The sequence below is a fragment of the Hesperophylax consimilis genome, chromosome 14 (genome assembly GCF_061612785.1).
Source record: "Hesperophylax consimilis isolate HC1 chromosome 14, BYU_Hcon_1.0, whole genome shotgun sequence".
Classification (NCBI taxonomy): domain Eukaryota; kingdom Metazoa; phylum Arthropoda; class Insecta; order Trichoptera; family Limnephilidae; genus Hesperophylax; species Hesperophylax consimilis.
Genome location: NC_142849.1, coordinates 32,457,867 through 32,482,854, shown reverse-complemented (window position 1 = coordinate 32,482,854; position 24,988 = coordinate 32,457,867). Strand labels below are relative to the sequence as shown.

The following is a 24,988-nucleotide window of genomic DNA, read 5'->3' as shown; positions in this document are numbered from 1 at the left end:
AAGCTATCTTTTTTGGATGTGGGTCTGTACGTAACTCTGGTTAAATGAACAATAGAAGTCAGATTTTGCTTTTATTATCATCATTAAAAATTGGATATCATTTTAAAAATTGGAATTGATTGTGTATAAAATTAGAGAAATAATAATATCCCATGATTTTTCACGGGTCTGCAGTAGTATCGTTCTAAAATTTTATGGATGTCGCCCGTGACATGTAAAAACATGCTTTTTTGTTACTTATGCTAGGTAAAAACATGCTACACATGAAAAACGGCGCCATCTGTTGGACGTAAAACAACACGCACTATTGTTTCTCTATATACACAGACACAGCAACGAGTGGCAGGGTACAGCTAGTAAAAAACTAAATAATTTTTGTGTCAACTTTAAAAATAAACTTTATCGTTTCTTTGAATTATTCCCAAAATCCATTTCAATTTTTAAAATTAACACAAATCTCAGTTTTCAAAAGCATTAAACCCGAGTTACACATATATAGATATTCTTTGAAAAAAAAAAAAAAACAAAAAATTTAAAAAGAACGATTCATGCAGAATTTGAACCATTTGAACAGATATCTGTTGTCTCAGTGGACTAGTTGTTATGTAAGATGTCAGTTCATAAATGTTTCTTCCAGCAAATGTCATTTATTGGCATTCCCAAGTGGCACATATTCCGCAACATACTTGAAGATAAGGTCTGCATTGTTCCCTGCTTCATAAGATACCTACCCGAGTGTATTTTCTTACAACGGTACTAGCCACTCGTTACCTAACCTTTCTCTATATATCCAACCCACTTCCTTTCGTTTTATACCTACAATATATCTGTGAGGGCGAATAAAAACCTTGAGTTTTGTCATTTACTTTTTGAGTGTTCGCAAAATAGCATATACGCCATATCATTACAATCTCTGTAAATTTAAAAATAACATTAATAATTTCTTTTTCAATAATCGCATATTCACTGTGTAGCGTCAATTTAATTTAACGAAAGAAAATATATTGAATACCCCACTATTAAATCATAATTACTCTAATCATTATTACTACTAATTACTCTATTATAATATTTTGCTAGATTATACATGTTAAAAAGTCACTTTTTTACACATATTAATATTCTGTTCAAATAAAATATTCTCTGTTATTATAACATTCTAGGCTTTAATAGAATTTACTTTATATTAATTACTATTCATTATCATAAACACCTCATACCTCGATTTATGTCAGGTTTTATACAAACCTAGTATTCATTCAACTATTTCTACACTAGTGGATATTTCTTTTAATTATGTATTGTTTGACTGCACTGCAACAATATTTTTGTGTACACATTACTTGTCCTGTAATCACTCTATTGTAAAAGCCATTTTATGGCGTTTAGATAAATAAATAATATATAATCGACATGTTTCAAAACCAATGGTTTCTTCTTCAGGAAAAACGTATAATGAAAATTCACCAATGTAAAAATTAGTACCTATTGACAAAAATATTACAAATTAATTATTGTGTTAAAGATTAATTTTAAATTAATTATTATAGCGATGATTAATTTGTTTTACTAATTTTTATTAGACCGGTCGGTAGTCGAGTTGACATCGCGTTTGGGTCCCACCCAGGCGTAGTGTGTTCAATTCCTCGGCTGGCTAAGTCCTCCACCACAACACAATCAACATTTTCAGCTTACTGTGGTGGTAGTAGGAGATTTTCAAATATTGTCAGGTTATTCGTAACCCGGGAATGTTTGTCTTTCATTTAAAAAAAATAATAAAATAAAAAAATATTTATAAAAAAACAAAGGGCGCTGTACAAATATGCACCTTGGGTTAGTTGGGTTTTGAAAATCATTCTCCCCGCCAAAATTAAGACCTTAAAAAATATCGAATTAAAAGAGAAAACAGAAGAACAGAGAAAACTTCCTGACATAAAACATCGTTTATTTATTAAAAAACTGGTTAAATTATTAGTTTTCCTGTTAAAAACGGGACTGGAGGCCTATAAGGAATGATGACAAATTTTATAACAAACTATCAGTAAAGCACGAATACGTCATGAGCAATTAGGAACACGTGTTCTTAAAAAATATATATATTTTTGCATCTAGTCCATTATATTTATTCGGACAAGGGCATCTGCGTGACTACGTGTTAAGATATTTCTGAATGATTTATATTTTACTAGGAAATGGTGATAAAGTCACATTTTATCAGTATCTTTATAAAAAAAACCGTACTCATTTTTACTAAAACCAATGTTTGTAGTTACTAAGTAAGAACTAAATGAATTCTAAACAAGGGAGCTTCGAAGGATAGCTTTATTAATTTCCTTCGTGTATTCTAAAACAGATTGGCATTTAAAATTAGTTCCAGCACCCAGTAAACCAATCTAGTTACCTCCACCACATAAAACCTTGCAATTTTCAGGTTGGAACATTCGTCTTCACCTCCTAGTGAAAATTACGAAGGCATCCTGTGTCAAGGAAGAGAAAGGGGGACAGGAATAATGACAGAAGAGCCATCAACCCTTATCTTGCCCAAATTAGAACCCGCCTCCCTTAGCAAATTACGACCACTGGCTGTCGTAAACTCGTCTCTGTGAACCTGTGACGTGCTGTCTAAACCGGTGGATTAAGGGAAAAAATAATACTTCTCAATTTGACGTACAGATGGCGGATGGTGTGCGGGTTTGTTTTAATTAAATAACCTGATAATAATGGTTAGTATTATTACCAACGGCGAATGTTGGGTATTCTCTCATTCCGTTGTATTGCATTATAGTAAGAAGCCGAAAATATGTTCGTTTGTATGTTGTTACATATGAAATGTGACCTTACTGTAGAACTCTGTTCTGAGGTCACAATGTACATGTTTTTGTTTTTAAATTGTATTTTAGGTTAAGTTTTTTTTGTAAGTATGTTCATTTCAGATGAAAATTAAGCACTTTTAATTAATAATTATCTTCATAATTCAAAGCCATTGTTATTCTTATAATAAAAAATAATTAATTAGTTAATTTCCATTATCCTGACGCAGAAGCAATTGGCTTTGAAACATGGAGATTAATATTAATTAAAAGTGGTGTGTACAAAATGTTAAATTGTCATATAATTAAAATGACGCCACAAAGTAATATTGCAACTTTTGAATATATGATCCTTGTTCTGTAAGTGTGCTAAAATATTTCAAGGGGAAAATTATAAAGGAAAATTATTGAAGAAAAATATAGGGACAATCTTTGTTGCAACATATATATATATATATATATATATTTGTATAAAGCATACTTTGAGCCACATTATATACACTTTTTTTTTAATGCCATTTTGTTTAATCAACCCTTTAAAACTACCCCCTCACAGCTATATACGTCTATGATGTACCGTTTAAAATATATATCGATACATACATCTAAAGCATACTTTGAAGACATATTTTTATTCTGTACAGACGATAGTTTGAAGACAGTCCTCAATGTATGCGTTATATATAATTTCCCGTCGTGGTCTCAAATAATGCTTTTCACAGAGAGGTGTTTCGTGTACATAAAGCATACTTTGGACCTATGGTAAGTAGGAAACTTCCATTGGAATAATGTGTAATTATTAATATTTTTTACGCCAGATGGCACAAATAATAATATCAAATATGTAGATATTTACGCGCTGTGAATTTGGTACATTATGATAAAGTAATGTTTCGTCTTCAAGTCAAATCCATTATGAAACTTTTTCGTTGAGTTTTTCGAAAGGTAAGAGTGAAAAATTTCATCCATATCGAAAAAAAACATTTTTAATACTTATTGTTAATTTTAGCTTTTTTATAGGTACCAACAAACTTTTACCCATAGATAATAGAAACAAAGCGGATATGGCATGGAAGCGTGCCAACTGTCATCGAGCTTAGACCATACTGCACGGGTTGTACGTTTGGTGACTATGTAGGAGTGTAGATGCAGGGCATTGTTAGGTTATATGATTTTGGCGACACTACACACAAACTATCAACGATTAATGGCCTATCTTCCCTGTTCCGTTACACATTTTAACTTATGTGTTAGGTAGGTGCCTACATGGCTTTACCCATAGATAATAGAAACAAAGCAGATATGGCATGGAAGCTTGCCGACTGTCATCGAGCTTAGACCATACTGCACGGGTTGTACGTTTGGTGACTATGTAGGAGTGTAGATGCAGGGCATTGTTAGGTTATATGATGTTGGCGACACTACACACAAACTAACAACGATTAATGGCCTATCTTCCTTATTCCGTTACACATTTTAACTTTTGTGTTAGGTAGGCACCTACATGGTTTTACGCATAGATAATAGAAACAAAGCAGATATGATATTGTATTATTTCACAATTTATCTTTGAAAATAATGTAAGGTATATTTGCGATACGTTCAAGATTGGAGGGTACTCTCAGTATTGCCCTGGTGTAATACCATCATTCAGAATTGAAAATTTGATTGAAATGGCTTTAGCCGTGTTTGGTGACCAGGTACTTCCCCACCTTTCTCTTCCACATCTCCTTCCTCTCTTCAATACTTTTAGCTTATCAACGAGCAATTTCGAGCTACCGGCATCTGTTTTTCCTCCCTCCTATAATCCGAGCCTCTTCAAGGCCCGCATTAATAAATCCCTTCCTACAGCCCCTACCTTAATCCGCCTCACAACGCCGCCCAACCGGGTGGTGACATAGTTCCCCTGTCGGTACACTGCACAGGCAGGGACGCTCTTGTGAGGTGTCACATATATGTATATAAAAACATACCCCAATTATTTGGGATGCCATAGTCTCACTGGCTCCAGGCGGTTGGGAGCACTCGGGACTCTTGTGATGTATTCACATAAAAAATATATTAATCGAGGAGTTATTTGTATTGTTTTCAGTTGATATTTGAATGCCGCACAAGAGTCTCAACTTCCAGCCATCCGGAGCTAGTGAGGCTATGGCGTTCACAATTGGGTTATGTTCTGCGGCTGAAGGTAGTGGGGAGGGGAAGGATATGGGGAAGAGGAAAGTACCTGGCTATTCAGATCTGGTCAGGCAGCCCTGACCTAGTACGTACCCAATAAATACAATACTAGACCCCATGCTCCATTTAATGTAGTTGCTTCTCGCACTAATTTTCTACGCAATTCCTGTTCTCAGAGATTGCATCGTGTGGGGAGTAAAACTTGGTCTGTGATTGTGTGAGTTTTTTCGTATAACACTATTGGCCGAAGCCTTGAATGAGTGAGTGCATATTTGATGCAAAAGTATAATATATGGAGTTCGCAAAGTAATTTTTTTGCCGTAAATCTTTTTCATGATGAAACTTGTGCGTGGTAATCCTTCGCAAACCAAAAAAGGATTTACTAAAGAAGTGGAAACGTTTATGAATTGAAAATATATATTTTTATGATTTCGACAAAAAATGTGTAATTCGACTAAACATTCAGAAAAAAAATAAGCATTTACCTACAGCAACAAAAACACATTAAATTTTAAATCTGTAACATTTAGATGAATATTTTTTATCACAATAGGGAATTCTCTTCACACCAAAAAATCACTTATTATAAATTATTCATATGTAGAAACACTTCAGACACAAGAATACATAGTTTTAATAATTTTCAAAAATCATTTATTAAAGTTATAATGACTTTAAAAACTGGCGCGAACGAAATATTTCAATGCAGCTAAAAACGCCCGGTGATTGATCAAGCGTTCAAGGGCGAACGATGACGTCACTGTTGACCGGCCTGAGTAGATCCTGCAAACCGATGGCGGCAGCGGCGGCAAAGGTGTGACGTAGCACTTGTGACGTAGCGGTCAAGATGGCGCATGACCGTTTTCAGAGCCGAAATAGCACGCAATTTTTAAAACAACTACAAAAAATTGAAAATGCATTTAAAAAAAAAGAAAAAAAAGGCACATAATAAAATAATTATCTTTATTGAAATAAATTATTTACAAAATGCACAAGAATTCCCTATTCTCCATTAGGAGATATAAAGTTAATTTCTCACTTCCTTTATTTTTTAAAATGTCCTTGCATACTTATTACGTATATTAAATATTAAGTCAATACATTTGAAAATAAATATATCTACGGCCCTACTCATAAATATTCTGGGGAGGGGACTGATTCTGCCGGATTGTAAATTTTTTACAAGAAGATTTGACGAATTATATTGGTGACGATTTTTTTAGCGTGGCAATACTCATTAGCATTTAACATTTTCGGCGTGTTGTCAACTTCACGTTAGTTTATTTACGTCAATATTTAGAAAAAGTGGCCGTCATGTTATAGTAATCAGATTATACCTCAAATATGATTTAAGATTTTCACGGCCAAAAGTATTTTTGTTATTTGCTTTTGGGGTGTTATGCCGTGTTGCGCTAACTCCTTCTTTAGCAAACGTTTCGGACAGCATTGCAGTGTCCATCATCAGGGCAGATGTGTTATTTATTGCCCTTGATTCTTGGTTCTGCCCTGATGATGGACACTGCAATGCTGTCCGAAACGTTGGCTAAATAATGAGTTAGCTCAAAACGGCATAACACCCCAAAAACAAATAACAAAAAAGATTTTACCTCTATTCCCATAATTACTTTTTAATTTTGATGAATACCTATTTATACCAATTTTATTTTCTAAATACTTAAGTTTTTTTTACCGAGTTGCATCTCTTTACCTAAACTTAGTAACACCATTAAATAAAATAAAAACACTTTGTTTACCTTTTATAGTAGAACTGCATATACTACATCTCATTTTCATAAATGACACAGAAATATTCCTGGTTTTAAATTAATAAAACAACATTTAGTATTCGATTAAAACTGATTTCTTTTATTGTTCCACAAAATGATACAATTAACGCAGTTTGCCAATAGTAACTGTCTTAATTAAAGCAGGAAACATCGAACGGAAGGCATGCTTTCAGTATTTATCGATTACTCCGACACACACTAGCTTAATTAACGATCCTCATTAATCACAGGCAAATAAAAATAAAAATAATAATTGGATAATTTATAGAGCGCCGTTTTTGTGAAAGATGGGCGCTAAATGGTTCTAATAATGGGTTCAAGGAAGCAGTTTCCGAAAGAAATCCGAAATAGTAGTACATAAATATTTTAATATTGTTGAGCGACGAAAATCCGAAATAGTAGTACCTAAATATTTTAATATTGTTGAGCGAAGAAAATCCGAAATAGTAGTACCTAAATATTTTAATATTGTTGAGCGACGAACGAACTTTGAAACAGCCTGTAGGTAACATTCGATTCACGCGTGCCAAGTCCATGCGCGTTGACTACCATCGAGAACGATAAATGCGAAGCCTTTATTATATGCACTCACTTCTAATAATAATAACAAATTAAATAAAAACAAATCACTTTGTTTACACCACTTACACCGCTTTCTTAGTAATTTAAAAATCACCTCAAATAATAAAATATTTTACCTTGAATTCACGGCAACAAGCTCGAAAAAAAACTGTCCCGACGAAAAGTGAATGCTACGCCCAGACACTTGCCACTTGACACTTGTGGCAACGCAAGCCTAGGTAAGCGTAGGCAAGCCAAACGTCGGCATCTACGCTCTTGGCGGACGTTGAGGCAACTACATCAGCTGTGACAGCTGTCATTTTTCCTATTTCTATTTAAAAGCTAAACGAAGAAATTGCCCAAAAAAAAGACAAATTAATTTTATTGATAATTTGAGAAGAAATTTGAAAATAATGTAAAAAGATTGCTGCCAAAACTATGGGAAAAAATAGTTGAAGATAATATTGTTAATTTTGAAATTTGAAATCGTCAGAAACAACTTAAAAATAAGTGCTCTCGCTAGCAGAAAAGTTGCTTGAAATGGCTGTAGCCGTGTTTAGTGATCAGATCTAAATAGCTAGGTACTTCCCTACCTTCCTCTTCCCCATTTACTTATCTTCCCCTCCTCCACTACCTCCAGCATCACAACATACCCCAATTGGGGATGCCATAGTCTCACTGGCTCCAGATGGCTTGGAGCTGTTGAGACTCTTGTGCGGTATTCACACACAAAAAGAGTGGTATAATGCATTCGTCCCGGATATACGAGAGACCCAGTTTCAACCGTTACTTTATTTATTTTTCTGTGACTTGTTCCTTTTCATATAAAAATTAACTAATTTACTTGAATTAATTAAATATGTTTTTAAATTAATAAATCCATACATAGGACCCTGCTTGATATAATTTAAAAAAAATGATTATCGTTTGTCCAGTTATTCATTTTTTCGATATTTACTATAAACAGCTCGGAGTTGTACTCTTCTCAGGGTTAATTGCCATATACAAGGCGCAAGTTACCAACGCTTGCCGGGCCTTGTGGACAGAATACCAACCGGACCCCGGCCTGATCGGCGGCAAGCTATCGCAAGCCTATTCAAGCCAAGCCAAACATGTTGGAGCTTGCGGACGCTTGCCAAGCCGAGACAAGTATGTGGGCGCCCCTTAAAACACTTTTTATGGTTCGTAGAAATATCACAATATCATAAATATCGAAATGTTACACTTAAAAAAAATATATAAAAAATTTGCAGTGAGATATGATAAGAATGTTCGTATATTTCGATAACAAAACCGAATTCCGAAACCGCAACTTTTCGTAGGGCAACATAATATATTTTTTAATGTAGAAACAGACTTCAAAATGTCCAAAACCCAATACAATGCTTTATTATATTATAACTAGGAAGAAAATGTTTTTTTTTTCATGTTTTTCATCGATCAATATTTTGATAACTCCATGCCACACCAATTTAATTTGTACGGAAGGTGAAAAACAGTTTCTTAAGAAAACTTAAAAAAAATAACTGGCTCTTCAGATCTTGTTACTAAATATAGCTAAAACTATTTAAAGCAACTTTTCAATATTTAAAAAGTAATTTAAAAAGTAATTAAATTGTAAATTTTGTTTTTCTTTACATTCTTCTTTACATTTTAACTTATATTGGTATTATATTAGCATTACAGGAACTGTATTTTTACATAAAGAAAGTTAGAAAATTGTTCAATTCTTCGTGATATTTTTCCTTAAAGGAAAAGTTCCTTCTTTACTTTCATTTTTTATTTTTTGTTATTTTTCATTTCCTTGTTTTATATATTAATATTTCTTTAGTTTAATATATCAGCTAAACAATAGTAAAAAAAAAATGAATATACATTTGTATTACTTTACCAACAGAATTTCTTCAATTCAGTTTCATTTTCAAATTCATTTTCTTGTTTTTATCTATTAATTCAGCTTATGTTATGTTAATTCAATTATTATGTCAGCTAAATAATAGTAAAATATGTCGTGATATAACTGGAAGTATTCTAGAATATGAATATACATATGTATTTTTTTAACAACAGAATAGTCAACACTATAATGTACCATAATTTACATGTAAAAACATTATCATATTGGAATGTCCTAAAACGGGCAATCGCCTAGTTGGACATTTTAAGTTCATTAATTGTATTATGTAATATTTACAAACAAACAATAAATAAAAATAAATAAAATAAAAAAAATTGTGAGCGGTGGTTTTACTCAGAATGCCTCTTTCACTATGCGATGCGCCGCAAGTGCACAACAGATTATTTAAATGAATTGATTATGAAATAAGACAAATGAATTGATTGTGAAATATGACAAATTAATTGAATAAAATTTACTCGCAACTCCGAATTGCTAGTTGAGAGCCTTACCCCTCGACCAAACCTTACCACAAACATTATTAATTTTCTCCATCAGGAGTGTTGAAAATTTTTAAGTGGTGCATATAAATCGAACTCCCATAGAATAGCACTATTATATATCCCTACGCGATAGTGTTAACCAATGAGAGCTAAAATGTATCACGCCACAAGACCTAAAGGGTTTCCGGCAAGGGATACACAAAACAAACAATTTAGTTTCTTGCTTGATATCGATAGTTAAATCAAATCTTGATGTTTTAGACTTCGGTAGGCAGGTACCTACCTAGGTCGCTACTTACTTGGACTTTATGATAATTTATGAAAAGATATGTAAAAGTAGGTAGGAATGTAATTATGTTGCATTCTGTAAATTGATTCGAATTCGTAAGATCAAAGAAGATAGACCGCATACCTACCACAGTTCTTACAATACAATTAGGTTCGCTATTTCGCCTTTCGGAAAAATCTCTGGTGTATTTTGTTTATCTAGGTACTTACCAAATCAGAATCCAGTCGGTGTCCCGAAACGAACATTTACTTGTACTAGGTACTGTAGGTACGAGGAGAAGGGAATGGAGCGGTAAAGGTTCCTGACTAGGTATTTATATCTGGTCACCAAGCAAGACTAAAGTTATTATAATGAACACGATAAAGAAGTGGACGCTTTATATGGATTAGGCATATTGCACGGATTAATGGAAAAAAGAGTGTAAAGAGAATACAATCGAATCCTGACTGTTCAAACCTAGTTAATTACTGTGTAAACGTCTTAATTAAAACCTCTTCAAATCTAACAACTGAATAAATATTAACTATTTTATTCGATATTTAAATAAGTTAGATAAGTAATTAACTAATTGATATGTATTTATTTGTAAGAAACAAACAGCTTACAGTTTACATAATATATAATACAGAGATAAATACCTACAATACGACTGCAATCCACTTGTGTATTCACACAAGTGAATTGCAGTCAAGCCAAAAAAGTTTCTAATGCTAATATTGGTTTGGAGATGGAGTTTTATTATATCTTAAAATTAATATTTGGTTAGAGAAAAAGGAGAGGAATATATGATAAGGATATAAGATGCTCCCGATACATTTCATACTTTCGTATTAATTTATCGTACGCGTTTCTTCTATTCGACATTTCTGAAGATTTTTTTTTAAAATGTCTATGCTGTGAATGTTTTTGTTATAATGCGTACATATTCCGGGAATTGGGATTTTTTTTCTAATGTTTATTCTACATATGGGCAAATGGAATAAATTGGATTGTCGGGTTGATCTTGATGGAATTGGAATTTTTATTAAATTGGTAAGCTCTGGCGAGTCTCGGCCATTGTTCAGAATTTTATAATACAAGATTTGATAAAAAATTAAACACTAGTAATTATTACGGTTTTGATAAGGATAACATTTTTCATTTTAAAACTGGTTTATTCCTGTTGATTTCCCTAAAATACAACAAATAGAAATGATGGTTCACAGAATGATAATACCGATAATCTTATATGGCCACTAACTAAAAATAATATTAAAAATGTATTTTAATTATCATTGGTTGTGACAACCCTTTCCTAAAAGCAATATATTTTTTCGATGTAATCCGATAGCTGTCTGGAATATATCCGGTCGAGAATATGTGGAAAGGGTTCAATCAAATTATGGAACAAACTGTTAGGTAGCTGTCTCTTTTCTGCGCGGTGGCAGGAGCACGTCAGTAATACGTGTTAACATGTTCACGTGTTCGCGGAGTGAATTCATAGCAAATCGTTTGAGACTTTGTTATGAATTAATTTTTACACTTCTTATTAACCACCTACCTATGAAGTTTTTCAATTAAATTAAAATTCATCTTGTAACCTACCAATATTTAGCCCAGTTACCTAGGTACCTAGTTACATAGCCCTATTACATAGTCGTATATATGTCATTAAGATAGTAGTTATAGGCCTTAGTCGTAAGTCACTAGATATAAGTCTTAGAGATAAGTCGGTAGTTCTAGTATTAACTATTTAAGAAATATATTTGTACAGCGCCCTTGAGGTGATTTCTCACGAAAACGGCGCTATATAAATTAGCCAAATATTATTATTATTATATCTATGAACAATAAGTTTTCTAAAAATGTAATCAATTTATTTACACAAAATTAATGAAATTAAAAGTTTTTCGATTTTGAAGAGGTCAAGTTCATGTTGGATTTATTTAATAATCCATTTGGAAAGTTTCACAAACTATGAATACAATTAAAAATGTGCGGAAGATATTATTTTTCTGAAAAAAAATGGGGTATGTTGTGAGGCTGTAGGTGGTGGGAAGAGGAAGGCGATGTGGAAGAGGAAGGTGGGAAAGTACCTGGCTATTCAGATTTGGTCACTAAACACGGCTAAAGCCATTTCAAGCAACGATTCTATTCTGAATGGTGGTCTTTCACCAGGGCTATACTGAGAGTATCTTCAAGTCTGGAACGTGCCGCAAATATACTAAATGTTATTTTAAATCAGTGATTTGTGAAATAACACAAATTAGTGAAATAAAATTTACTTGCGCACACCGGGATTTGAACCCGCGACCTCCGGATATCTAGTCAAAAGCGATACCTCTAGACCACGGAGACGTCATCTTGTGCGGTATTGGCGTAAAAAAACTGTTGGATAATAATAATACTAATGATGGTTTGTATAGCGCCGTTTTTGTGAAAAATCATAATCACCTTAAGGGCTCTGTACAAATTTATAATATGTTATTTATTATATCACTAATGTATTTCTATAATCTATCTTACTACTAACTACAGATTAAGCAAACCATTATAGCAACTTATGGCTAGCAGATTGCATCCACCGGTTGATCGATCACTAATACAAGACAATATGTATGTACAATTCATTTGACCAACGAACGTGATATTGCGTTAAAATGTACAATTATTATGTATTTATTTACATTCTATACAGGCAGATAATAAACAGGACCATACTAATCTGGAAGGTCGGTTGAGAATGACGCTATTGTGTTTTAGTAAAATTTAGATATAGTTTGCACGCAGAGGACATAATTATAATAATAAATGGATTTATAATTTGTGCGGCACAATTTTGACAATATTCTCGTCACATAATTATTATTAGAAATAGGTATCTATCATTATTATTTACACATCTACATTAAGCTCGTGCCTAACAAAATTTTTTAATTAATAAAATTTGGAACCTAACAATTTTTTTTTAAATAAAATTATTGTACAATGACTGCCATATAAATTATTCCTTTTACACTTTCCCCGCCTTCCCCGCTCCCGCCTTCCATGTATGCCTCTAAACATTATGCAATACACACACTGTTGTAAAATGCTTATACAAACGCTAGATCTCACCATGAAATATAGAAACTTTTGTGTTCTTTCCCATAAACCCCCGTTCCCGCTCCGTTCCCCTTCCGCGTCACTCCTTTTCGCGTTACCCTTCCATCTTCCCCGCTTTCCCCCCTCCCCATAATTCGTACCCTACCCCACTCCGATATTCCCCTCCTTCTCTCGCCTTCCTTACCCTGATTCTAAACTATATGAAATACACACATCTGTTGAAACGAATCGCGCGCCTCTAGTTGCAAAATGGTCATACAAATTTTAAAATGCCAGAGCCCACCATTAGACATGGAAACCTCGTGTCCTTTTCCCATACTTCCCCATGACACGGAATGAACACATATGAACGCATTAAGTCATCAACAATTCAGGCTCAAATCAAATTTACTTGCCTACGCCGGAATTCGAATCCGCGACCTCAAAATGCGTAGCCAAGGAGCGTAATCTCAACCTCAAACACTATACTATTAAAAACTATTTTTTAGTTTTTAAAATATTGCATTATTCACGTAACATGGCGATACTGAAAGTACCTATCTACCATTCTTGAACTTGCCGCAAATATACCACATAGGTACGAACGAATTATTTAAAACTACTAAGTATTGTGAAATTATACAAATTTATCAAATAAAATTTACTTGCGCACGCCGTAATTTGAACCCGCGACCTCCGAATTCGTAGCCAAGGATCGTAATCTCAATCTCAACGGCGAAACAATGAACAACTATTTTGTAGTTATTTAAAATATTGCATTATTCACGTAACATGGCGATACTGAAAGTACCTATCTACCATTCTTGAACTTGCCGCAAATATACCATAAAGGTACTAACGTATTATTTAAACAAATAAATATTGTGAAATTATACAAATTTATCAGATAAAATTTACTTGCGCACGCCGTTATTTGAACCCGCGACCTCCGAATTCGTAGCCAAGGATCGTAATCTCAATCTCAACGGCGAAACAATGAACAACTATTTTGTAGTTATTTAAAATATTGCATTATTCACGTAACATGGCGATACTGAAAGTACCTATCTACCATTCTTGAACTTGCCGCAAATATACCATATAGTTACTAACGTATTATTTAAACAAATAAATATTGTGAAATTATACAAATTTATCAAATAAAATTTACTTGCGCACGCCGTAATTTGAACCCGCGACCTCCGAATTCGTAGCCAAGGATCGTAATCTCAATCTCAACGGCGACACAATGAACAACTATTTTGTATTTATTTAAAATATTGCATTATTCACGTAACATGGCGATACTGAAAGTACCTATCTACCATTCTTGAACTTGCCGCAAAAATATCATTTAGGTACCAACGTATTATTTAAACAAAATAAATATTGTGAAATTATAGAAATTTATCAAATAAAATTTACTTGCGCACGCCCTAATTTGAACCCGCGACCTCCAAATTCGTAGTCAAGGATCGTAATTTCAATCTCAACGGCGACACAATGAACAACTATTTTGTAGTTATTTAAAATATTGCATCATTCACGTAACATGGCGATACTGAAAGTACCTATCTACCATTCTTGAACTTGCCGCAAATATACCATATAGGTACGAACGAATTATTTAAAACTAATAAATATTGTGAAATTATAGAAATTTATCAAATAAAATTTACTTGCGCACGCCCTAATTTGAACCCGCGACCTCCAAATTCGTAGTCAAGGATCGTAATTTCAATCTCAACGGCGACACAATGAACAACTATTTTGTAGTTATTTAAAATATTGCATCATTCACGTAACATGGCGATACTGAAAGTACCTATCTACCATTCTTGAACTTGCCGCAAATATACCATATAGGTACGAACGAATTATTTAAAACTAATAAATATTGTGAAATTATAGAAATTTATCAAATAAAATTTACTTGCGCACGCCCTAATTTGAACCCGCGACCTCCAAATTCGTAGTCAAGGATCGTAATCTCAATCTCAACGGCGAAAAAATTAACAACTCTTTTGTAGTTATTTAAAATATTGCATTTTTCACGTAACATGGCGATACTGACAGTACCTATCTACCATTCTTGAACTTGCCAAAAATATACCATATAGGTACTAACGTATTATTTAAACAAACAAATATTGTGAAATTATGCAAATTGCACGGCGTAATTTGAACCCGCGATTTCTGAATTCTTTTTTTATAGTTATATTATTATTGCATTATTCACGTAACATGAGAGTATGAAGTATGTACCTCTCATTATTATTTTACGTACATTTATACTTTTGAATAGGTAACTAGAAAAAAAACATAAAAATAAAAAGTATAAATTTCAGTACGGGTGGTGAAGCCCACATTGTCAAAGTATGAAAATAAATTTATTTTGAAAATACATGTATCTGTAATATGATTAAAAATTATTGAAGTATTTTTTTAATGTTTGCACAAACGTAATAATATGTGTAATTATTTGTATTAGATTATTTTAAAATCAGTTTTTAATACACCATCATAATATTATGTACGAGCATATATTATAAGCATGTTAATTTTATTATTATCTATTGAGAAAAAATAATACCAACAATTAAATAAAAAAAAATATTTGCGGACACCGGGTTTAAAAATGCGACATTCTCCGACAAAAGCAAGCGAAAAAGAATACAAACATAAATTAGGTAAATAGGTACCGAGCCTTTGCTAATTCGAAAATTCACAATAGAAAATTTCAAAAATCTGAGAACGATACGATAGTGGCATCTATGGATATTTTAGTAATGTATGGCTCAAAGCATGCCTTCTGCATAATTTTAAAATTGGCTTCAATCTATGCGTTGCGTATATAATGCAAAGTGTTAGTTTGGGGACAGATACTTTGGGCCTGTCCCCAAACTATACAAATGTCCCCGAAGTATGGGCGCGCTCGAAAAACTGTCCTCATTCTATGCTTCCCACATATATATATACATATATATATTCTTCCTTCCCGTATCCATAATCCATATCTTAAAACTGAATACATAAGTCCGTTATCTTTTGGATGGTTTTTATTGCAAGATGGAGAATATTAAATAGTTTTATAGAGAAATATTGCAAGTGGGAGGATATTAAATAGTTTTAAAGAGAAATATTCCAAGAGGAATAATTTTTAATAGTTTTATAGAGAAATTTGCAAGAGGGAGAATATTTAATAGTTATATATTGAAATATTGCAAATTTCTTTGCCCAAAAGTCGTTATAGTTGTAGGTTGGTAAATTGTGCGTTAATGTGAGGATCTTGTAAACTAACCCTAATTTGTATATACAAAGTTGTGCTGGTTTTTGAATACATAAACTAAAATATCTTTAGAATATAATTGTTTCAGAGTTATTAAATCCAGGCATTAAAAAGCATTACATGGTAAGAATAGGTTATGTTAGAGTTTTCTCTTATTTCAGCGAATTATGTATCATTTACGGAAAATCTGTTTGTCCGATGGTTTGAATCATTAATACTCACGAATTTTGAGTTCAAAATTCAAATTATCAACAAAAATACTTTTCAGCTCGCAACGACGTTAACAAGTGTTGAATTAAAGGGTTATTTTGAGTGGAAGCATCAAAGGATCAATGTTTTGGATTATAACATTGTAAACAGTGAAGATAGTTGCATTAATGCATGAGAGCTAAATCAGGATATTATTTCCGTTATTTTTACTTCGTGATTTAATAAATATAAAATAGAATATCTGTGTGTTAAGTGCACTAAAAACTCACCAGTCGTGAGCTCTGGCGTCTTGACTTACTTACCTACTTGAATAACAAAATTTGACTTTACTACTTGAATTATTAACTTTGGGTCAACAATTTTGAAAAATAGTTTTGTTAGACATTAACAAATAAAATGGTCAAAATGAAAAAAAAATCGTAACGCGAGTGTTAAAAACTCTGGCGAAGCCGTGTATTGAAACTAGTAAAAATTGAAAAAGGGATGGTTTTGGCATTACTTATTCCACTCCCGATATAAAACCGTGTGGTCTCATGGTAAACCGCGTGGTCTCATGTAAAGGCAGATTTGAAATAAAAATCGAAATATCAATGACAATGAAAAACATTTATTTAAATGCGGTCACTGCGTATATGGATGTGTCTTTGACGTTGAAGAGTTTTATTATAAATTTATTCAAAAAAAGTCTAAAAAACGTAATAATTACCGTAAAAATGGATATTGCTAATTTATTAGGAATCTCTTCAAATTGTTGGTAATTCCGATTGAAACTGGGATTGCAGGCCTTACAAATAAATTAACAGATTTCTTGACAAGCTTTAGGTAAATGACGAATTATGAATAATGATACTGTCGAAACCCGTGTTTATGAGAATCCGAATATGTTTTCATTTCGTCATGATATTTTATCGAGGCCTTGCAATAGCCATTTTACTCCATGCACGCCCTTGATAATTTATCATGACGAAACATTCATATACGCAGTGACCGCATTTAAAAAAAAAGTAATTCGTGTGAAGTCGAAGCTTAAAGCTAAAACACTTTATTGATTGATCTTGATATGCTTTAGATAAATTGAAGGTTTTCATATCGTTTCGCTTAAGTAGAATACAAATAAAAAAATAAATTACTCAATAAAAAATATAAATGCAACATGTTAAATAAAATATTTTTCCAGTAGAAATGTATGAACGCGTAAAGGAAACAACTTTAAAAAATACAGTATTATAGCTAAGATTATCTGTGACAGTTTCAATGATTAACTTTTTTTTAAATTATTTACAAAATAAATAAAAACCAGTTTTGTGATTGAAATCGAACGTTTCTAGACTGCGTTTGTCAAGCGATTTTAATGCCTATTACCTACAATATAAGGTATACCAAGAATATACACATTTTTGGCTTGTATCTTCCTGCTAAGCACTGGTTATGTTTGTATAAATAAAGATTTATTAAACATTTTTTCTACCCGGTTTTGCCAGAGATTAAAATTGAAAAACATGGAACAAACGATATGGTTACTTAGATTATTTTTTTTAGTAAATGATGACTATGACGACTGTTTGGCATATAATTCCATAAGGGTCTGTTAGATAATGGGCTTTATAACAGATTATGATGGAAATGACCTAGTGAATTCAAATAATACGTTGACCTAAATCTAGAGTTTACATAGAGAAAAGTTTTGGTGAGGTCATTAAGAGCTTTTGTTGGACAAACAAGCAGATACTCCGCTTTATGGTTACGAGTTAGTAAAACATTAGAAGTTCCAAACCTCATAAATAAGTATTAATTAGTACCCACATTAAAACACTTATAATAAAAACTCATTTTATGTAGACTTCTGAATTTTTACCTTTAAAAAAATGTTAGTTTTAAGTTACTACGATTATTTAAAATATTAAATTAAAAAAATACAGTAATAAAATACTAAACAAAATACATTACTTAAATCAGGAATGAAAACATAAGAAAGTATTTTTAAAATTTGTGAAGTATGTAAACGAATGATTAGAAATACTAATATCGGTTGTGTCTGTAACTCCGGTTCAATGAACTCTAGAACTCTGATTTTTTTGTATTTTAAGTGTCATTTTCAAAATTTAAACTGTACGTTTTAACGAATTCGTACACGGAAAATAATAACTCTTATAAAATATTGCTAATTTATGAAGAATCTCTTCAAAATTATTCGTAATCCGGATAAAAAACGGGACTCTGGGTTCTTAAAGACTGATTTGATAGGTTTCAAAGTTTAACAGGACCAAATCAGCAATACTCAAAAAATACATGCAGAAATAAAGCACAAAATTATTTTTACTGTCTTTTTCAAATATTGGAATTAAAATATCCCATGATTTGTCATGGGTCTGCGCTAATGATACTCAGGAAAGGTTGTTTAGCAGAATTTTTACAATTCATCAAATTTTAAAGTCGATTTTCAAGTTCTGTGAAGGTTCTATTCAAGTTCTGTAATTATTTTAGATTTGTGAAACAACTAAACAATAATGAATTCAAACGTGAAGTTGTTGAAAAAAAAAAAAACTTTTTGTTTTAAAACCACGAGTTTTGTTTTAAAACCACAAACTCGTGGTTTTAAGTATTTTATTAAATATGTCAAACCACAAAGTGACTGCTTTCTACAATAATATGAAGTTGTTGATTTATTCCTGTTAAACTTTGAAACCATTCAAATCATTCTTTATGGGTTTAAATTCTGAGAAACAACCCGACCTTAATGTTATTGGTGCAAATGTAGTCGAAAGCGTATTTGTAAATACTATTAAAATAATGGTAAAAGTTTATTTTTGCTTCCTATCTTCCTGGAGCTTTTAAATATTTCATGAAACTGCACACATAAAATAATGTTTTTGGATCAGTCTGATTTTTATTTCGTTTTACATTTTGACATACCTACACGTTACTTGGATTATTGGCGTTTAGTTTCTTCGTGGATTGTCCGTAGTATTTTTCGTAAATTATTAAACATATTACTTATTTCCATATCTCGCACCGGACAACACAAGTTTGTTTACTGACTAACCGTGACAGCTTGCACAAAGCACGGAAAGATATCGGTCTCGAGTTGCCGCTTGGTGGGGAACTCATATCGCTAGACTGCCAGGGGTGAAGATTACTTATAAATTCCCACTGAGAACAAAAAAGAGAAAAGAAAACATAAATAAATAAAACATAAAATTATAAAAAACATAAAATCATAAAAATGAAAAAAATCATGAAATTTAAAAAATAACACAATATGAATATAATATTACACAAATGGGAAAATTTAGAGTATAAATCATGGATGGGAATGAGGAAAAAATTAACACTAAATGGTCAACACAATATTATCACTGATCCAATGTAATAAATACGGTGACCGGATAACTCATCGAAATAACAATCCAACATACTTTTATAAAGTTATAAAAATTCATAAAAGTGAGGAAAAAAGCAGATTATACGAATGAATTGATAGGTTTCCTCCTACACTTTTAGTAAAAAGGGAATTTATTATCACGATGTCGAAACACAAGTTCATAAAAATCATTATATTTTCGCATTTCGTAATTAAATACTAACAGGACAAATGCAGGTGCATGAACACGTGGTCTGATATATTAGGAATATACTAAAAGTTTAACTGGAAACGGCCTGCAATCCCGTTTTTAAACCGATGACCAATAATTTGAAGAGTTCACAAAACTCATTTTCCTCCGTTTAGGTTAGGTTTATGGTTTGGTTTGTTCATTACTTTTAATAACTTTATATCACTTTTGAAAGGCGCGTTAAATTGTTATTGTGTAGACTTATATATTAATGTAATAATGGGCGATAAACCCTTCAGGGTTTATATTATTTCCAGTGATATAAACATATTATTCTTCCTGAGTTTCGAACATACAAATAGTACAAATGATAATATTTGATGAAAATAGCCTGTCTCTGGCCTGCGCAGTTTTTATGACAGCAAAGGATATAGGACGTAATATTTTCTTCTTGTTAATTCTTCCACTCTAACACGACCTAACTTTACTTTAAGTATATATATTTTAAGAACATTTTATTTCATTTCTTTGTTAGCATTATGCATCCATTACATTTTTATTTATTTAATATAGATATAAGTGTTTACAGTGGTGTTACGTAAATAACATATCGATACAGAATATATTTATACTCGCAATCTCACCAAAGACTAAACTGGTTCTTGTGCCTGGTGAGCGAAGGAAAATAGAATAACATTATGCAATTTTTTTTTTTTTTTTTACAGTGAATACCTCACAAGAGTCCCAACTGCTCCCGTCTGGAGCCAGTGAGATTATGGCATCCCCAATTGGGGGATGTTGTGAGGCTGAAGGTAAGTGGGGAAGGGAAAGAGGAAGGTGGGGAAGTACCTGGATATTCAGATCTAGTCACTAAACACGGCTAAAGCCATTTGGAGCAACGTTTCAATTCTGAATGGTGGTCTTACACCAGGGCAATACTGGTAGTATCTTCCACTCTGGAACGTGCCGCAAATAAACTATATATTATTTTAATTAATTAATTGTGAAATAACACAAATTAATCAAATAAAATTTATTTGCGCACGCCGGGTTCGAACCGCGACCTTCGGAATGGCAGTCCAATGCGTTACCACTGGACTATGCCGGCCGTCAAAGGTATAGGTAATAGGAACAATTGAAACTTCTGGATCATCTATATATTTATATATATAGGTGTAAGTATATAGGATTCTGTTACATACTAAATATTGAGCAATTAAGAGAGTAATCAGAAACATCTAAATAAAGTAGAGATGAATATATGACTGACAATAAATATAAATAAAGGGAAAAACGGACGATTATTTAGTTAATTGTTTGTAACAAGTATAACTTCAGTTTGAGTTTCAGTCTGTTGATATCTTTTAATTTCTTTATTTCAATCGGAAGGTTGTTGAAATATTTTTTTTGATAAATAGATATAATTGTTTTGCATCAGTTTGGTATTAAATTTTTCATCTTGCTCAGAAATACGTTTAGTTATCATCCCTTTCTCCAACAATTAATATTGTTATCAAGCTTAATTTGTTGAACTCCGTTTTAATTTTTTTTCTTTCTTTTATATATTCAAACATAAACTATTATGAGTTTGTCATGCGATAAATTTTTCCAACCAGTTGATGTTTTATTCATACAATAATTAACGGTAATAGCTGCGGCTACTAATTTATTAAAAGTCCTGCTTGTTCCTAACAGACCTTGCAATGCATGTTCTAGTTTGATAAATTGATCGTGTTTAAATTGTCGAACTGCTATGATTGCCATACACGTTGGTACCAAGTGCCAATGGTAATGTTCTTGATAAATCGTTTTTCGATTATCGGAATTCGAGTCACATCTCGTCCTGATCCTCGATTGTGCTTTTTGACTAATGTGTTTATCTCGATAAGCAGTTAGTAACCGAGTGGCAGCAAAACCTCCTAGATCACACGAGGAGGTTTTGGTGGCACTAATTCTGGTTGCGAAAGCTTTTTTCATTTTTCAACGGTAAAATTTAGTAATACCAACTTTCGTCATATCTACTACGCAAAACACATATATTGTCATATTTATTTAGAATTAACAGCTCATGCTCAGTAGAGTTATTGACAGTCATAGTAAAATATATAAAGAAGAAAGAAAAGAAAAAAATAAAATGCAAATAAGTGAACAATCGATGCAATTATTACGTCAATTTCATTTCTTTTCTTCTTTCATGTTTTCGGTTCAAAATAAACAATGATGAAATCGATTTATTTATTTGGTACAGAGCTTTGAAGTTTGACGAAATTCGGGTAGCAATAAGTGCTAATAGCTGTTTAAAAAATATACAACTAACAAGCGCTCGACAGGTTAACAGGTAGGTACAGAAGAGGCTAAAATGAATCGCGCTAGTAAAGAGCTCGAAAAAAAATTGTGATATCTCGAATATTTAATGTCAAAAATAAAAAAAACATGCGATATTTAATTTTTAGCCAGTCGATGAATCGGTTAAAATCATCAAATTTGCGTTATTTTTTAACGGTTAGGTACTAACGAAATTAATATTTTTTCAATTTTTCATCCAACATCTTGTACTTTTTGGGAGTGGAAAATTTTGAATTGTTTGCTAGTGCGGTGAAACCTGTCGCGAGAAAGACGCATTGTGTTATTCCGTCAATGTTCTTCTTGGACAGGCTTCGTCAAAAGTCAAAAGGAGAATACATTCATGGATCAATTTATAAATATTTCAACACAGGTAGACGGTAGCTAGGCACACAGTGTCGTTGAATACGAAATGAGATAAAAAATTTCACGTTTTTACAGTCAAAAGAATATGTTACAAAAATATTCTCGGGTTTTTGTTGCGTATTGTTGTAATGAAGCGTGGTTCTTTTGTGCGTGTCTGAATAACTAGGTTCCTAGCCAGTTCCGATTTACTGTTGGCGTTTTTGCCGGTATGCGGTATTTATCGCTGAATTAACAAAAAACATAAAAAAATAACTGTGTAGGTCATGGCCGAGTGGGTGGCGGTGCCGTCATTTAAGAAAAACACTACTTGTAACTTAATCAATGCGCACTCACCTCGTTCCACTATTATAATTCATACACATCGGTAAGTATATACACTTGCGTATACACGTACAAGTGCTTTATACACTATAATTTTAATAGTATTATTCTAGTATTCTACTACAATTTAATTGGCATCTAGACCTAATATTCCCACCACACTTTACAAACTCAAATATTATGTACTATAAACACGTCTTAAATCAGTTAAAATAATAATTCTTACACATATATTATTACACATCATAGAAACAATAAGAAATTAAGATGCTTACCTAACTTATCTCTTATATTGTAAACTTGCAAGTAATTTCCACAACGTTATGAATTTAATGTTATGTAATTGTGTTACATTACCTACTTCATATGAACTAAACCTATTAATTTTATTGTTAATATATCATTTACCTTTATCTTTAGCTCAAATCATTCCTAAGATTCAATTCAAAACGTACAAAATCACTTACCAGATATTTAATAGAGATATGTCTTTGGTACCGATCTTTGTAATTATTTCTATAACTTTCTAAACTTTCCACTTATAGTTACGAAAATAATTACGAAATTTACATCTCCACAATGCTTCTTTTTCTTACCCTCCCTCCGTCTTCCCTAGTCGTCCCCGTCTTATTTTTACATCCACTTGCGCGTTATATATATTCCTGACTCCTATCTTATATTATTAAACTATTCCTTACACTTGTCCAAACTAACTAAGCGTACACAAATACGTGGTTCAATCATACGCACGCATCTGGTCTGATGACCAGATCTGAAAAGCCAGATACTCCTACACTTTCCTCTTCCCCATTTCCTTCCCCTCCGTACTACCTTCAGCCTCACAACATACCCCAATTAGGGATACCATAGCCTCACTGGCTTCAGACGGTTGGGAGCAGTTGGGACTCTTGTGCGGTATTCTCATTTAAAACCATCTCCTAAGTGGAGAAGTAGAGAAAACCTTAACACGAGTAAACTCAATGAATTAAATTATTGAAGAAGAAGATAATACTAATAAATAAGAAACAGAATAAGACAAATAAAAATAAAAGGTAACGGTTTTAACTGCGAATCAAACCGAAGATCTGTGTCTTAAGGAGATGAATATATTGAATTTGAATACGACCTCGAAAAAAAATGACGTTAAATATTTAGGGCCAAATGAGTAGTTAAAGAGGTTGTCCCAGTATCCTGGGCTCGATTCCCTATTGAGACCGTAACATTTTTATTTTTCTGTGTCTTATTCTGTTTCATGTTTCACTTAGATTTATTCGTATTATTTAACTTCAACGATTATATTAAATTGATGAGAATGACCTCCAAAAGTAATTTCAATAAAATAGAATTAAATACATCATTTGTATAAAATCAAACATTATGACAAAATATCGTGTAATTCTTTTTTTGTTAATTTTCGAAGGCATATAACTTTACTTACGATATTCACATTTTGCTTACTGCTGTTGTAAGTAATTAATGCGTGTTGGAGTTTGTACCTACCGCTTACTTCATTTCTTTGTTAGTTGGCGTCCAGATTTTGCGTGCTACGAAACAAATTTGAGGAAAACTTAGCTTGAACCCGACCACTTTAGAGATTGTAGAACTGTAGAAAATTAGGCAAAATTAATGTATCCAATCAAATCCGATCTATATGTTTTTTGTTTATTTTGTTAAGAAAAAGCATTGTGAATATTCCAGATATTTTTGCATGAAAAGTTCGACATTGGAAGATAATTGAAAAAAAAAACTTTAACCATAACCATATCTATAAGTAATTGCACGCTGTAGCGAAAATTCATAGAAACAAATATATATTTTTT

General features: G+C 32.3%; 1 protein-coding gene across 3 annotated transcripts in view; it reads right to left on the bottom strand.

The window, feature by feature from the left end:
* Nucleotides 1–24,988, bottom strand: part of Scp2 (Sarcoplasmic calcium-binding protein 2) — a 327,312-nt gene that overhangs the window by 223,064 nt on the left and 79,260 nt on the right. Inside the window, exon 2 of one of the 3 annotated variants that reach the window (XM_089639749.1) lies at nt 19,631–19,737. The exons of the other annotated variants lie outside the window; for them this stretch is intronic. Coding sequence (XP_089495875.1) covers nt 19,631–19,695 — 65 coding nt within the window. The 5' untranslated portion in view covers nt 19,696–19,737. The remainder of the gene's footprint in view (nt 1–19,630; nt 19,738–24,988) is intronic. 3 annotated transcript variants of the gene reach the window in all.